General features: G+C 37.1%; 1 protein-coding gene across 8 annotated transcripts in view; it reads left to right on the forward strand.

The window, feature by feature from the left end:
* The window catches only part of TCF12 (transcription factor 12), a 155,760-nt gene that overhangs the window by 98,291 nt on the left and 43,791 nt on the right, over positions 1 to 13,678 (forward strand). For all 8 annotated transcript variants that reach the window (XM_057372111.1, XM_057372108.1, XM_057372107.1 and 5 more), the window contains exons 8-9: positions 4,386 to 4,521; positions 7,747 to 7,799. In XM_057372111.1, coding sequence (XP_057228094.1) covers positions 4,386 to 4,521; positions 7,747 to 7,799 — 189 coding nt within the window. The remainder of the gene's footprint in view (positions 1 to 4,385; positions 4,522 to 7,746; positions 7,800 to 13,678) is intronic.

Raw genomic sequence — 13,678 nt, forward strand, 5'->3', positions numbered from 1 at the left:
AAAAAAAAAAAAAAAAAAAAAAAAAAAAAAAAAAAAAAAAAAAAAAAAAAGAAAAGAAGAAAAAAAAAAAGAAAATCTAGTTGAATCTAGTTGACTTTTGGGGAGGTTTTCAAGATCTAAGTTTGCAGTTGGTGAGTTGCAGCTCTCATTTCACTGCCAAAGCAGCCTGCCTTATTATGCCAGCATAATGGGCCTGTCATAATCAGWTGCATATAATGGGCTAATGCTTTTATTCTCAGCCATATTATTCTTTTGATAGAAAATAATGAATAATGTAAAGGCACACAGTTGTATTTGGATGAAACTATTGCATAGTTTGCCTATGGCTACACAGGGAAAATTTGAGTTCCTAAAGCGTTYGCCAATGTTCGCATTTAAGAAAAGAACGGGAACAAGATTTAGACCAAGCAGAACAAGGCTACCTACCTATAGCAAATAGATTTTTGAGTCTATTAGGTAAAMATCTATTAGGTAAAACTTTATCTAGGTATGTATAGAGTGTGCTTGTTAAAATGGTTTGTGTACTTTACAGGACAGCTTGGCTTTCCTGTCTGCATACAGCCTAAATGCTAGACAGCTGCAAGGAATATTACATAAGGACATCTCTAGGCCTTTACTTGTCCACACTTTTTTTTTAATATCGAAGTAAAATTAAAGAAATRTTTACCAACATATTAGAATTCTGCTGGCTGGTGTCCTGGAAGTTCATTGAAGTCAGAGCAGTGTTTTGACTTTAAATTGTATATAAAGAGTCGTAGAGTTGGGTTGGGAGAAGAAAACTTAAGAATTAGTCAAACTATTTTTTAATTTTATGCTTAAATTCTTTGAAATAATAAATTTTAAAAAAAAATTAAAATAAGTTGACTAAGGAGCTTTTTTTTTTTATCTCAGGCATATAATTTTGATACAAACATTTGGTTGATTGGCTTGTTAGTTTGAATGGAAGCTAACTTTGCCTACACACAAGTGCAGCTGCGATGCAAAGTTACTTGTTTGCTGTGACAAAGGTGTTTAAATCCACCCCCTGTATGTAGATATGATTCTTTTTCCCCCACCTTGCCCTTGCAATGCTTGAATAGATGACTCCCCTGCATTTCATTTTTRTGAGAGTACTCTTTAGGAAAGTGACCCCTTTAAAGCATTTGTGGAGATAGTGGCCCTTGTGAATGCCTTTCCTATTTGGGTCAGGCCATGCCATTTCCCCTGAGGCTGTCAAAACTGTTTCTTGGTTTCTCTGAAAGGGATCAATCTGAAAAGTTAAGCAGCCATGTTTACATCTTTTTSTCTTTGCAATCAGGCTTGCTGTGTTCTTAGTTGATCGTAATAAAAGCTTTTTTGTCCTTTTATTCTTTTTATTTTGTTGGTTATTGAACACACATTCCTTAAGGAAAAYGTTGCTTTAAATAACTTTCTGTATATCCTAAAACTGGAAATATGCATTGTAAAATCAAAGAGGTAAATTTTTAGGGCTGATGCCTGTTTATTTATGATGGTGATCCAGACAAGGACTTGGACAAGCATTCAGGAGAATAACCAGTCATTGATTATTCTTCAGTAATTGGACCTGTGCTTGGCAGAAGAGGTTCAGAGTGAGCGTGAAGGTTCTCTGTGGAGAATGCCCCTAACTCCATGTGTAAGTGATCCGCCTCTGCGCAGAGACCTCGGGCACTTAGGCAGGGGAAGCTTGATGCTGATAATACAAAGCTTTTTTGCTATCCTCAGTGGTATTTTTGTGTTCCTTTCTTTATCAGATGCCCTTAGGAAAGGATCAGTCCTAATCAATATTTTTTCTCAATTGGTTCAAACAGGCAGAAAAATCAATGAGCTGAACTAATGACATCTATTTTTATTTTCTTTGGGAAGACTGAGGAACAATTATAAAATTCTAAACAGATGTTTCATTTGATTGGGCCAATGGTAGAAGAGGGTTGTGGTTTTGTGTTGTTTTGATTTTTTAATCCTTTTTKTATAAATAAAAAAATTCTTACCCAAACACAGTATACATCAGAAAACTTCTTCAGAGTGTGTTGCACAGCTTGAGATTTAATGTGTATTTACTATAGTGCTTATACACTATGTTATTGGAGAAACCAGGCTGCTTTGAAATTCAGGGTCCAGTGAAAATGTCAAGAACTGGAATACTTAGGGTAAGAGCAAGAGTGGCAAATGTCATGAAAAAAAGGTTGGAGGTTAAGTCTGAAAAAGACACAGACTCATGCCTTTTGGAGTGACTGTAGAAATGAATTCAAGTGTTTTTACTAGATGGTTCTTTTTTTTAAAAAAATCTTTATCTCCTAACGAGTAAGGGAATAGGGGAACAAGACATCCTCCCACCCCTTTTTTGGGGGAGCATCTGTATGGATTAGTAAATGTTTAGAATAGTATCTTCGCTAAGTTCAGATTTATACTGAGTAAGCCAGATATTTTGATGTTTGCAATGTTTTCTGCAAAACAATAAAATCTTAATTGTTTGACTAAAGCAAGAATTAGAAGACCTTGAAACAGGCCACCAGCAGGTTTCCCCCTGCATGTATTTGCTGTATACTTTTGTCACTCCCTATCAGAGGATCTCATCTTAGTATGAGTTTCAGATTAAGAATTCTGATTCAAAGACTATTGTAAGAATAACAATAAAGAAGTTGAGCTGAGGGGAAGCTGTTTCTATGCACTTAACATTTAAAGTAAATTTTGATCTTCACATTGTGGACCCTCCTTTAGTTTGTGACAGGTCAATTTTTTTACATCCCACTCTATTCAATTAAAATACGAGATTTCCATGCTCAAATTAGGCATCAAACAAGTAAAAAAGGGAAATTTCAATGGTGATACAATGTGAAAAAGAGAGCTTATTTCACAAATATTTTGTAAGTCTATCTGAAGTCTGCATTTTCTGCTAATCCCAGTGCACTACAAGGCAGAATGCTTAGAGCCTTACTGAGAGCTGTATGAGTTAACCTCACCTTTCACAACTCATCACATCAGAAGAATCAGCTTTGATGATCTAGTGTAATCCAAAAAATACATTTATTCATTAATGAGGTGTTTGGGCCTGAGAAGGTAAGGTGAGGAGAGGCAGGAGCAATGCATGGCCTCTGCATCCATCCCAGTGGGCTGCTGTATCCTGATCAGGCAGCAACAAAACGGGTGTTGTGACAACCTCAGGGATCTGTGGGGGCACAAGGGCTCCTCATGGAGAACCCTTGGAGGGGAGGAGGAATGTTGGCTTGGGAGCAGTGAGGCTGAAGCAGAAATTAGTTGGGATTTAGGTATAAAAGTTGCCCCAGTGAGTGGTTTCTGTCGTAGCATCAGCTGACAATGACGTGTCGGTGCCGATGACTCTAAGCAGAGCATTCCTGTTCTCCTGTCACCTGGCAGGCGTGCTTTACCCCCTTCACTGGGAACACTGCACCGTGGACTCACCACATCTGAAAAAATCAAATTCTGAGGCTGCTGCTTCCATGTGACCTTAAAACASTGGCAAACATTGAGAGCAGTGTGTCTTTAGGTGTGTGGAATGCAGAGTGGATGCTGCTCCATGGGGAAGGCTGAACACAACAGCCAGCAGTGAATCACAGTGAATTTTTACCACCTGGTACATTTTCTGTACAAACAACTCTGTGGGTTTCACTCCAAGCCAGGATTTTCAGACTAAAACAAGGCTAAGCATAGYRTCACCTGTGGAAAAACTGTGTTCTTCTGAATCACCAACATTCATTTCAGTTTTACAGAGGAAATCCAAATAATGTGAGGTCAAACAATATATAATGCACTTGTTAAGTGTTTAGAATGTTTTTGTTTTTACTGCATGAAAAGAGAACAAAAAGGGTAGGGTTCAACTGCCTTGTTAGTTTGAAGTTTTAAAATGTCAATTTTTCATGTTCAGTTAATTACTCTGTTATCTCTTGTCTGCATTTGATTTTTTTGACAATTTTATTCTATGTTTTATGAATGTAATCTAAGTCTTGATTTCTAAGCATGTGCTAAAACTTAATGTCACACTATAAACTCTTAGCAGTTTTTATCAATTATGTTTATATTGTGTAATAGAAGRGGTGTTATATTGCAAACTAAACAAAGGATTATGATTTTTGTTTAAAATTTAAATATTAATTGATTCTTTCAGATGTTTTCAACTGAAATGTTTATGGCTCTTTGGAGGCTCATAGCCAAACTTACTCTGCCTTTCTAAATTATGCTGTAGGACATACTCTGCGCATTGATTTTAAAAAATCAACATTTTTTTGAACTCCAAAACCTTCACTAAATCCCAGTAAATTCCTATAAATGCCAAGAGCAGTATGTGTTTTAATAGTTTGTTAGCCTGGCATATTAACAGTTGCATTGTTAYAGAGCTTAATTTTACTTTTCTTTGTGTGTTTTTGCAGTCCAGCCTCCTTCGGTCTGAYATGGGGCTTGGAAGTCCAGGTCAGCTGTCATCCTCTACAAAACCTGGAACTGCCTACTACCCATTTTCTGCCACAAATCAGCGCCGAAGGCCACTCCATGACTCATCAGCTCTTGGTAAGTAGTACAGACAGTTTTTAAACTTTTGTTTATGATGCTTTTCTGCAGACTTTATTATTTTCTTTGACAGTTCATTTAATATAACGGAGATTGCTCTGTACTGAGCAATTGAAATTACACCAGACTATTATATAAGAGAAAAACTGAAATTATTGACATTTCATTTGAGACACTGGCTTGGATTCAATACTGGTCAGTATKGCTTACAAAACAAACAAGAAACTCTAATAAAACCCTTAATTGCAAAAGCAATAATCACAGATGGATAGGAGCTGATGACCAGCTGAATGCCCTTAACCTGTGCCTTTATTAACTCCTGGAAATGCCTGACCTTGAGGTCATTACAATTATTTAGTAGGGGAGGGACACAAAGGGGAAACAATTATCCTTTTACATGCTAAAAGTAACTTTATTCAGGGCAATATATAGTTCATTGTAATTGGTTCAACATGCCTTTAAAGATCTTAGCAATTGGAGGCTAGTAGTTTATCCTAAAATCAAACTACCTTACTAAATATGCAGGCAGGAACTTGCTTAAAAATCGCTATAATCCTGTGACAGTATGAATATTTTATTCTGGGGATGGTTGGAGATGAATAGGATTGGTCATAGACAGRGGTAATATTTTATAGCTGTCTAATTCTGTTGAATCAGAGAACCAAGAACAAGCCAGCTGTTCTGTAGTATCTGCTGTAAGACACTTCTGAGTAATTGGGTGTGCAGAGCAAAAAAAAAGTAAATCTTTTTGATATAAAAAGAAAGACTGTAACCTTATATTCTATTTTACCATATATTTCAGTGTTAGTATGATAGGTTATATGGTTGAGTCCTTAATGCCCCTCATTCTGCATAGCAGTTGTATTCCATAGTAAAAATCTTATTTGTTGGAACCATGTAGCTCAGTGCATACTTTACCCAAAATAAAATTTTCAAATGCAAATTCATTTGTGAAGTAACTTAAGTATTAACTATAATGGCAAATTTCTTGGGCACTAAAATAGTCCTGAACATGCTTGAAATTGTTTTTAAAATATTTGTTTGTAAAAATACGACTTTGGAACTTAATCCTATATATCATGGAATCATTTCATTTGAAAAAATCCTCTAAGACCATCAAGTCCAACAATCAACCCAGCACTGCCCAGTCCACCACTAACCCATGTCCCCATGGGGCCACATCCACACATCTTTTACACCCCTCCAGAGATGGTGACTCCACCACTTCCTGGGCAGCCTGGTCCAGTGCCCAACAGCCCTTTCAGTGAACTTTTCCTGACATTGAATCTAAACCTCCCTCAGTGCAGAATGAGGCAATTTCCTCTTCTCCTAATATCTGTCTATATATATATGTGTGTGTTTTAAAACACCATATTTGTATAACTTCTTACCATATTGTTAGGCCAACTGCTGTTTAACTTGGGGTTGGCTGTTTTTAGGAACATTATTGTATGTATTCCTGTTGCTCAGAATGCCAGAACAAATACAGCAGTTCCTCACACCTGTTTCAGAAAAGGAACAGTCTGAAAAGTTRAGTGAAATTGTTTACAACTTGAAAGAGTGGTTGAGCTTCAATAGAAAAGAATAGGGTTTTAAAACGATGGTGTTTTAACCCACATTAAATCAGGTTAGTGAGAAGTTACTCACAGTAGTAACCTGATCTGGTTTGARTAGCAGGGGGGTGTTAGAGCTTGGCTTTGGGTGCTGAGCCAGTGCTTGAGATGTGTGCAGGAAGCTCACTGTGTGCAGCAGACTTTGAGGTGGTCCTGAACACAATTCTTGTTTCCTGTGMAAGCTTTGTAGAGTTTGGGAAGTTCCCGAGATTATTGCATTAAACAAATGGAAGYGAAGTGTGCTGTTTTCAGAATATATTTAGTTTTTTTTTTTTCTTTGAAAGAGAAGCTCAGAGKGTATAAACATGTTCAAATTGGTGGTATTCCTCTTTCTGTCATGTTTGGATCTCRTGACTCTAACCTGGAATATGGCAGGTGGTGGTTACAAATTTWTGGAAATGTTTTCCCAGGAATGTCACAAGGAGAAGTACACTTTTATCTCAAGTCTCTTTCAATGGCTTGAGAAACTACGTCTGAATTTAATTTTTTTTTTAAATGGACTTGTTAAGTGCTACAAACCTGCTCCCTGAGAATTTCTAMCTAAATCAAATTATGGCTATTTCATCCCCGAGAAGGAGTTGTCTGACCAGGATTATAACAAGCTCTTGTTAAATTTCATATTAAATTGCATTGATACCACCTAGTATTCTCTTCCAGGTGACACTGAATCCAATGTAAATATCTCTTCCAAAAGTCCTTTTTTTGTGAGTGTGCCCTGTGGTGAATGATGAGAGCAAAGATATCCAGGAGACATTTTACCTTATCTCACCTTTATCTTKTCATATCATCATAAATGTTCTGAATGAAAACAGAAAAATAGGAATTTTGTGTTTTAATTAAAGACTCAATTGGTTAATTTAGACCTGGTAATCTTGCCAGATACTCATCTTCAAAACATCAGTTAACTTGTAATGTGCATGCAGAGTTTTCAGATTAATGGTATTAGCATCTGATTAAACTGGTTTCGATTTYTGATGTAAGTAGTGAAATTACTGGGTACTTTTGTTATATTACAATAACTGTTGGAAGAAACAAGCAGTTATCATACTTCCAACTTTACTATTGCATGCAAATTTTATTACTTAAGGGAAGTCATCAGGTTCATTAAATTTGCTGTTTATTTACAACCTCAGTAAGGTCTAAAAGCTATAAAATTTACATCACGTTAGTATTCTTAGATATAAATGATACTGTTACATGTCAAATTCCTTTCTGATGGCTGGGTCTTCACCCTAAAGTGCAGAAAGAAAGCATTTCTCTTGCTACTAAGTCTCAATTTCGTCCTTCTATCTCAAAACCTTACTTTGTTTCTTAGCRAGTGTAAAAGGTATTAAGTGTACCCTTCAGAGTAACTGTTCATAAGAATAACTGTTTTTCTGAGGGAAAGGACTGAAAATAACTGTTTAGCAAAGCTTAATTTTGGAGARGAACAGCAGTGTGTTACATTTTTATATTGATGTGAAAGACAAATCTCATCGCTAGATAATAAAAAATGCATGAAATTGGAAAATAAGAAATTCATCATGGAAAGTAACACCTGTACAGTGTAGCTATTTATTCTTTTTCACCTATAATGTGGATACTTGCTGAAACGCTGTTTTTCTGTGTACAGATCCTCTACAGACAAAGAAAGTAAGAAAGGTGCCCCCTGGTTTGCCTTCTTCTGTAAGTACWACATTTTTACTTATCGTGATAAGAATTGGATTCATATTGCATTCTCTTTACCTGCCATACATATAAATTACTTAACTTTAGYGCAAGGAGGGCTGTCTGCTGGACATGAACAGCTAGGCTAGGTAATTGGGAGTGGTTCTGCAGGACTAAATGCACATTTGATGTGGAATTTTTAGGTTTCACAGCAGTGATTTGTAGCTCGCTCATATRCTCCTACCCACTTGTCCCTGTCATTTGAATTCCTCTTTTGGGAAGAGAGCTGGGGCAGGAGCTGTCAAAGAAGATCTCCTGTACAGGTCTTTTGATGTTTAATTAGTCATTATGTTGCTGAACAGGAGGACAGACAGAGATTAATAGCTGAGAATCTTAGAAATTTACATTTGTAATAATCCCAGTGGAGCTGAAGACATTAAGATTCGGAGGACATGTACAGCTCAGCTTGCCTCAGTAGGACTGAGGTTATTAATATGCATAAATCACCGAGTCAGATGTTCATTGTGAAGCCCTGGTGGATTTTAAAGCCTTCATTAAGCCTTTCCTAACTTCAGTCTAGCATCAGGAAAGCTTTCAAGCAACTAGTTTGTTGATCCCTCCTTGCTTGAAAATTTATCCTTCGAGAATAAAGGGCTTTGATAAAAAAGGTTGGAAGGGTTTTGGTGGAAAAATCATTAATGGCTGTGATAATCTAATGCTATAGGGGTGTTTTGTGGTATTAAATATACTTTATTCTTAAAAGGAAGAAAATTGTTTATAAATGAATCTGCATTTAAAAATCCACGTGAAGTGAAAAATCCCCAGTGAGGTGAGGGACAGAATGATTTTTTTCCACCGCTCAGAACAAACAGGAGGGGAGGGGGAAGCTCCGCTGCCTTGCGGGATACATCTCTTTGTTGTGTAAATGGATGTTGGGCTTTTATTTGACAGTACTTAACACATGGGCGCAGGTGCACTTGGATGAGTCATAATTCAAAGCCAGATAGGCTGAATAGAGCGCACTGCACAGGCAACAGTAACAGAGCGGCAGCAAAATGGGGCTGATCTTTTCATTCGGTATTGAGGCTCAAGTACGGAGGGTGTCTTCCAGTCCTCGCATCTCCCCTGTTCTCTCCTCCCTCTCTTTCCCTTCTCCCTCCCCGTGCTCACGATGATACAGACAGAAACTGGGATCTGCAATCCTATTTTAACAGTACTTCCAGATGGAGCTGAGATAGTGCGGATAGCCTGGGGCAGCTGTGCTCTGAACCTGCAGYCTACCTGGAAGCCAGGACTGCAGCTGCAGGCACTCTTAAAAGCTTTTGCTTGCATAAGCACTTGGGCCCCACTAGAGGCTGAATAGCTGCTTGATAAACAAAATGAACACAATGCCTCAAATCATTATTCTCGAGGCCAGGAATATTCTTCTTTCCCCCCCTCCCTTTTTTTTCCCCCCTTCAGCAGCAGCTAAAAATAGTTTGGCAATTTACATTTTAACAGTTGCGTGTTATGTAGGGTGCCTTTACAGTCTAGCAGATGATTTCTGCTAGATTAACAAAAATATATTTAAAATGTCAGGGAAGCTAAAACACATAGCAGTGCAATTTTCATGTAATTTATTACTGTAATTCTAGGCAGYAATAAAGCTTACGCTACATGTTTAATATTTAGTAGCGTCAGCCAGGTAAAGAGATCATTTTGGAGAATGAAAGATTTCTCTCATTTTTCTTACMGGGGTTTAGTTTTAACAAGCAGTATTTTTCAAATGGTTTTCATTTAATTCTTCTTCTGTAAGAGTGCAGACAATAAAACACTGATAATTTTATTTGTATTAACATTGTACCAATCTGTGCRATTAAGTGCAGTTACTGTGAATAATCAATGATTATTGCGATGCTGCAGGTTTTAAGCACTGTTTCTCTGTATTTCAATGCTTTCACTGCTGAATAGAGCCTTGAAGTAAAATGACACGTTACAAAAAAATCCAAAAAATTATGAGATACGGCGTGTGTGGAAGATGACACAAAACTAAATTTCACTGAGCATCACAAGAAATTTAAACTGAATAGATCATTATGTGAATGTAGTCTTCATTTTAAACATACTTTTGTAAGAAGTCAGAATGTATTGTAGGAAAGATAAAAGTTGCTTTAGCTAGTAGATAGTGCAGACAAGTTTAATTATAATATGAGAAGTCAGAGGAAAGATGATGCTTAATTTTATTATACAAATCTGTATTTTTTAATTTTTCAGTTTCTAAAATACTGGTTTCTGCAATGTTTTTGTTAGTATAGGGCTGCCATGTCAACGGATACTCAGCAGTAATTTAATTTCCTAGATAACTGTAATTTAATAATAGTCTTTTAAGAAATAATGATTCAAAAAACCCAAACAACTCTTCCTCTAGTTTTATTTCTTCTTCTCCTGGTTTTGTAGGATACTTTCTGAAATTATTTGTTTTGRGGTTTATCTTTTTTCATGTATTCTTATCAGCATCCAAAGTAAAAACAGTTTTTACTGTTACCGGAGAAAAGTGCTGGGGAATTGTCTGGCTTCTTTCTGGAATGCATCTCAGTCTGAATTTGTCCTCTTACTGTACAAATTAAATGTTCCAGGCAAATGCATTTTAAGGTTTTTGTGTTGCAAGTTGTTAAGTGGTGACTCACTGCCCAAAACATTTTGAATGTTGACATGCAAGCATTTGTTAAACTGCGACTACTAAATTTAAAATGTTCTGAGGAGGATAGAAATTAAAAAATCTATCTTTTTCAAGCCAGGTTTGAGTGAACAGCAAGATTATGATATGCTGTTTATATTWTTGAGGAGGGAATACTGTTCAGTGAGTTACATTATTTTCAGAGATTCAAAGCTCTTGTGTTTCTGAGAATTTTTCTGATTGTGGGAGTTAACTAAGCCAGACACTAACAACATCCTGTGACCTGAAACCAGWGTAGCTGCTTGGCCAGGAAGAGCAGAGTGTCAGGGTTTCTGGGGAGCTGCTCAGTCTTTAGAGGGAGAAGACCAGACAAGTGAGTCTCACTCAGAAATTTTTATCCTCCAGAAATGGATGGGCTGTGAGCAGGAACGTACGATTTACATGTGGAGTCAGAAAATGTTCCAAACTAACATTCGTTACTAGTACCATAATCAGTGGCTATAATGGGGTCATAATTCTAGGAAAAATAGTGTGAATATCATCATTCTTTGCTATTTAATTAGTGTCATTTCARATAAATAACTGGAATATATTGTATCTGTTGAGTTTTATTACAGAAAATGAGCTGTGACATACAGACACAAATGTCTGCTTGTTTTCCATGTAGTTTCTAATAAGCATTTTGAGTATTTTAGGCTTTGCATGATACCTGAGATGATCAGTTAATATTAAACTTTGGATAGCACATTTAATAAGGGATTCTCAAATTAGTATTTTGATACCAGGGATCTCTTTCTAAATTCAAACTCACATTTTTCAATACATTTAAGACAATTTGTAGTTTGATTATAGGGGTTTTGCATGCATAGAACTTCCTCCCAATTGAGGCATTTTTCTTTCTGTTTTCCTGCTAGTCTTTTAATACCAAGCTTCTRGAGATATTTCAAAACATGTCACATAAAGATACTAATGGTACCAGAAAAAAAAGAATAGATGTAACTCTGTTCTGTATTCTTTCCTTCCTCCACTCCCCCTAAAGGGTAAAGAGATTATTTGAAATGGTAGAATATGAAGTATCATCGGAGTGATTATCTGAAACCCAGTTTTTGTGAGATTAATGTTTAGATTGTATCAGAAATAATATAACRTTCACCACACTGAGTGAACATTCTTTAGAGAATTATTCTCAATATTAGCAATTTCCATGTGTATTGAAGTAGGTTGGTATGAAGTAACACCATTGGAATACTTCTGTGAAGTTTGTGGCTCTGGAGCAAAACTCTGGAGCATCCTGGGTGGATACTTTCTGTGATCTGACTGTGATGCTGTGACTTTCTGGTGAGACATTTTTTGCTAAGATTTTTTTTCCCACTGTCCACAAATGTAAAAAGCAGGACTCTGTTTGCTCGGATCTGTTCTGAATTGCCTTGTGCAGTTAAGTGACATATTCAACTGGCACTTGTGTGTGACAGCTAAAGCTCCCCAAGACAGCAGTAGCTCTCCTGAGCCCTCTCCTCTGCTGCCGTGCTGGGTTTTAGAAAACAATTTTAAATAACAAAACTGAGTAAATAAATCTTTATGGATAATGCAACACAGAACTTGTGATTTTTTCCTCATGACACAGTCTTCCATCTTCTGCTCTATGCTCGTTCTTTGGTCACTTGATTTATGGGATAAAGTTTTGGGGGATTTGCTAAATACTGGTTTTTAAGCACTGTGTTCATCTATGAACCCGAACAAAATGCAAATGTATAAAACATCCAACCCCTAAATTATGTTACAAACCAAGTAAAAATGTMTAATAACAAAAAGGTCTGGTTTTCTGGTTAGATTATTGCAGRGGCTATTTATCAACATGGCCTTTATTTGAATTCTGTCTGAAAACCACAGTAAACTCAGATTATAGCATCCCACCTGCTCTTTGCTACATGAGAACATTTAGCTGTGGTTAAACAACCAGGCAGCCCGTTGCAAAGTCCTGCTGTGAGAGTTCAGCTTGAGTTTTCACTGAATTAGGGAGAAGGAACTTGCGCAATCCTCTCTTAAAAGCTTCTTTTAAAATTTGCCATCAGATCATTTTTCCAAACTAACTATCCTGACATCTGACTGTGGTGAACTAATGTGAGGATGCTTGTTTGAGAGATCTTCTCTGAAAATCCTGCATATACATGCAACTATGATGGGAATATAATGATGTCAAATAATTTCTCTGTGTTTGGATTTACTTAAGAGATGTTACTTTTGAAATTTTCACAACATATCAAAATKAGTGTATTAGATGCTCTTAGAGTGTAGATTTGCATAAAAGAACCTTAAATTTTGTGCATAGTTAGGGGGGGAAAAAAAAAAACCAAAACCAAAACCTGAATTGCAGCTCATGTTATTTAGGGAGAAGTTACGTGGAATTTCTGCAGCTTCTGCTTTACCTCAAAGATGAATGTGTCCATTACCACAAACTGGTGTGGTGTTTTATAACAATAGATAAGGATACAAGCTTTTCTGAAGACTATTTCTTATTATCTTTTGCTTGACAATACTTGTGGCTTTGGTGGGAAGATTTTTATAATGCTTGAAGTCAGCTAGGAAAGCAGTGAGGAATGTTGTGTTGCTAAACTTTCATGAGCTGTTGAAGTGAGTGATTTCCCTTCCCTTACTTGCTCAGCCCAACTGTGGGGCAGGTTGCTTTGCCTGTGAGYTGGCCATTTGTCAGAAATGGGCAATACAAAACCAAAACAAACGCTTTTTCAAAAGAATGGTACTGAAATTAAAGACTTACATAGTCTTTAAGTGAAATTTCAGATGTTGATGTGTCTTTACACAACGAAGCAAAGAATTTGAATCGCCTCCTATTTTAGTGCCACATTTGCTTGTGACATCAGGTTTTATAAAGCAAGAAACTTGCTCAGTCCTGGAGATGTCAGTTGTGGGATTTCATTCCATTTGCTGCATCCCATAGCTGGAATTAATTGATAGTGTTCTTTTTTTCTGTGAGGTAAACACATAACAGARGGGTTGCCCGTTTGGCCTGTGATATCTCTCGGCTTCATTCGCAAGGCATTTTTGCCAAGCAGCAGGCTGGAGTACAGAAGAAGGGCAGGGACGCGAGGAGATGTGTGYGAGGCACAGTCGGCTCTCCGCATTTCCACTCGCCATCTTCAGAGCTTCCTGAGGCCGAGTTCGTGCGGAGCTGCGGGCGGAGCGGGCGGGCGCAGGTTGTGCCTCTGGAGCCCCCTGCAGGCGG

The sequence above is a fragment of the Malurus melanocephalus genome, unplaced genomic scaffold (genome assembly GCF_030028575.1).
Source record: "Malurus melanocephalus ecotype Western Australia unplaced genomic scaffold, MMel_1.1 scaffold_163, whole genome shotgun sequence".
In the NCBI taxonomy this organism is placed as follows: Eukaryota; Metazoa; Chordata; class Aves; order Passeriformes; family Maluridae; genus Malurus; species Malurus melanocephalus.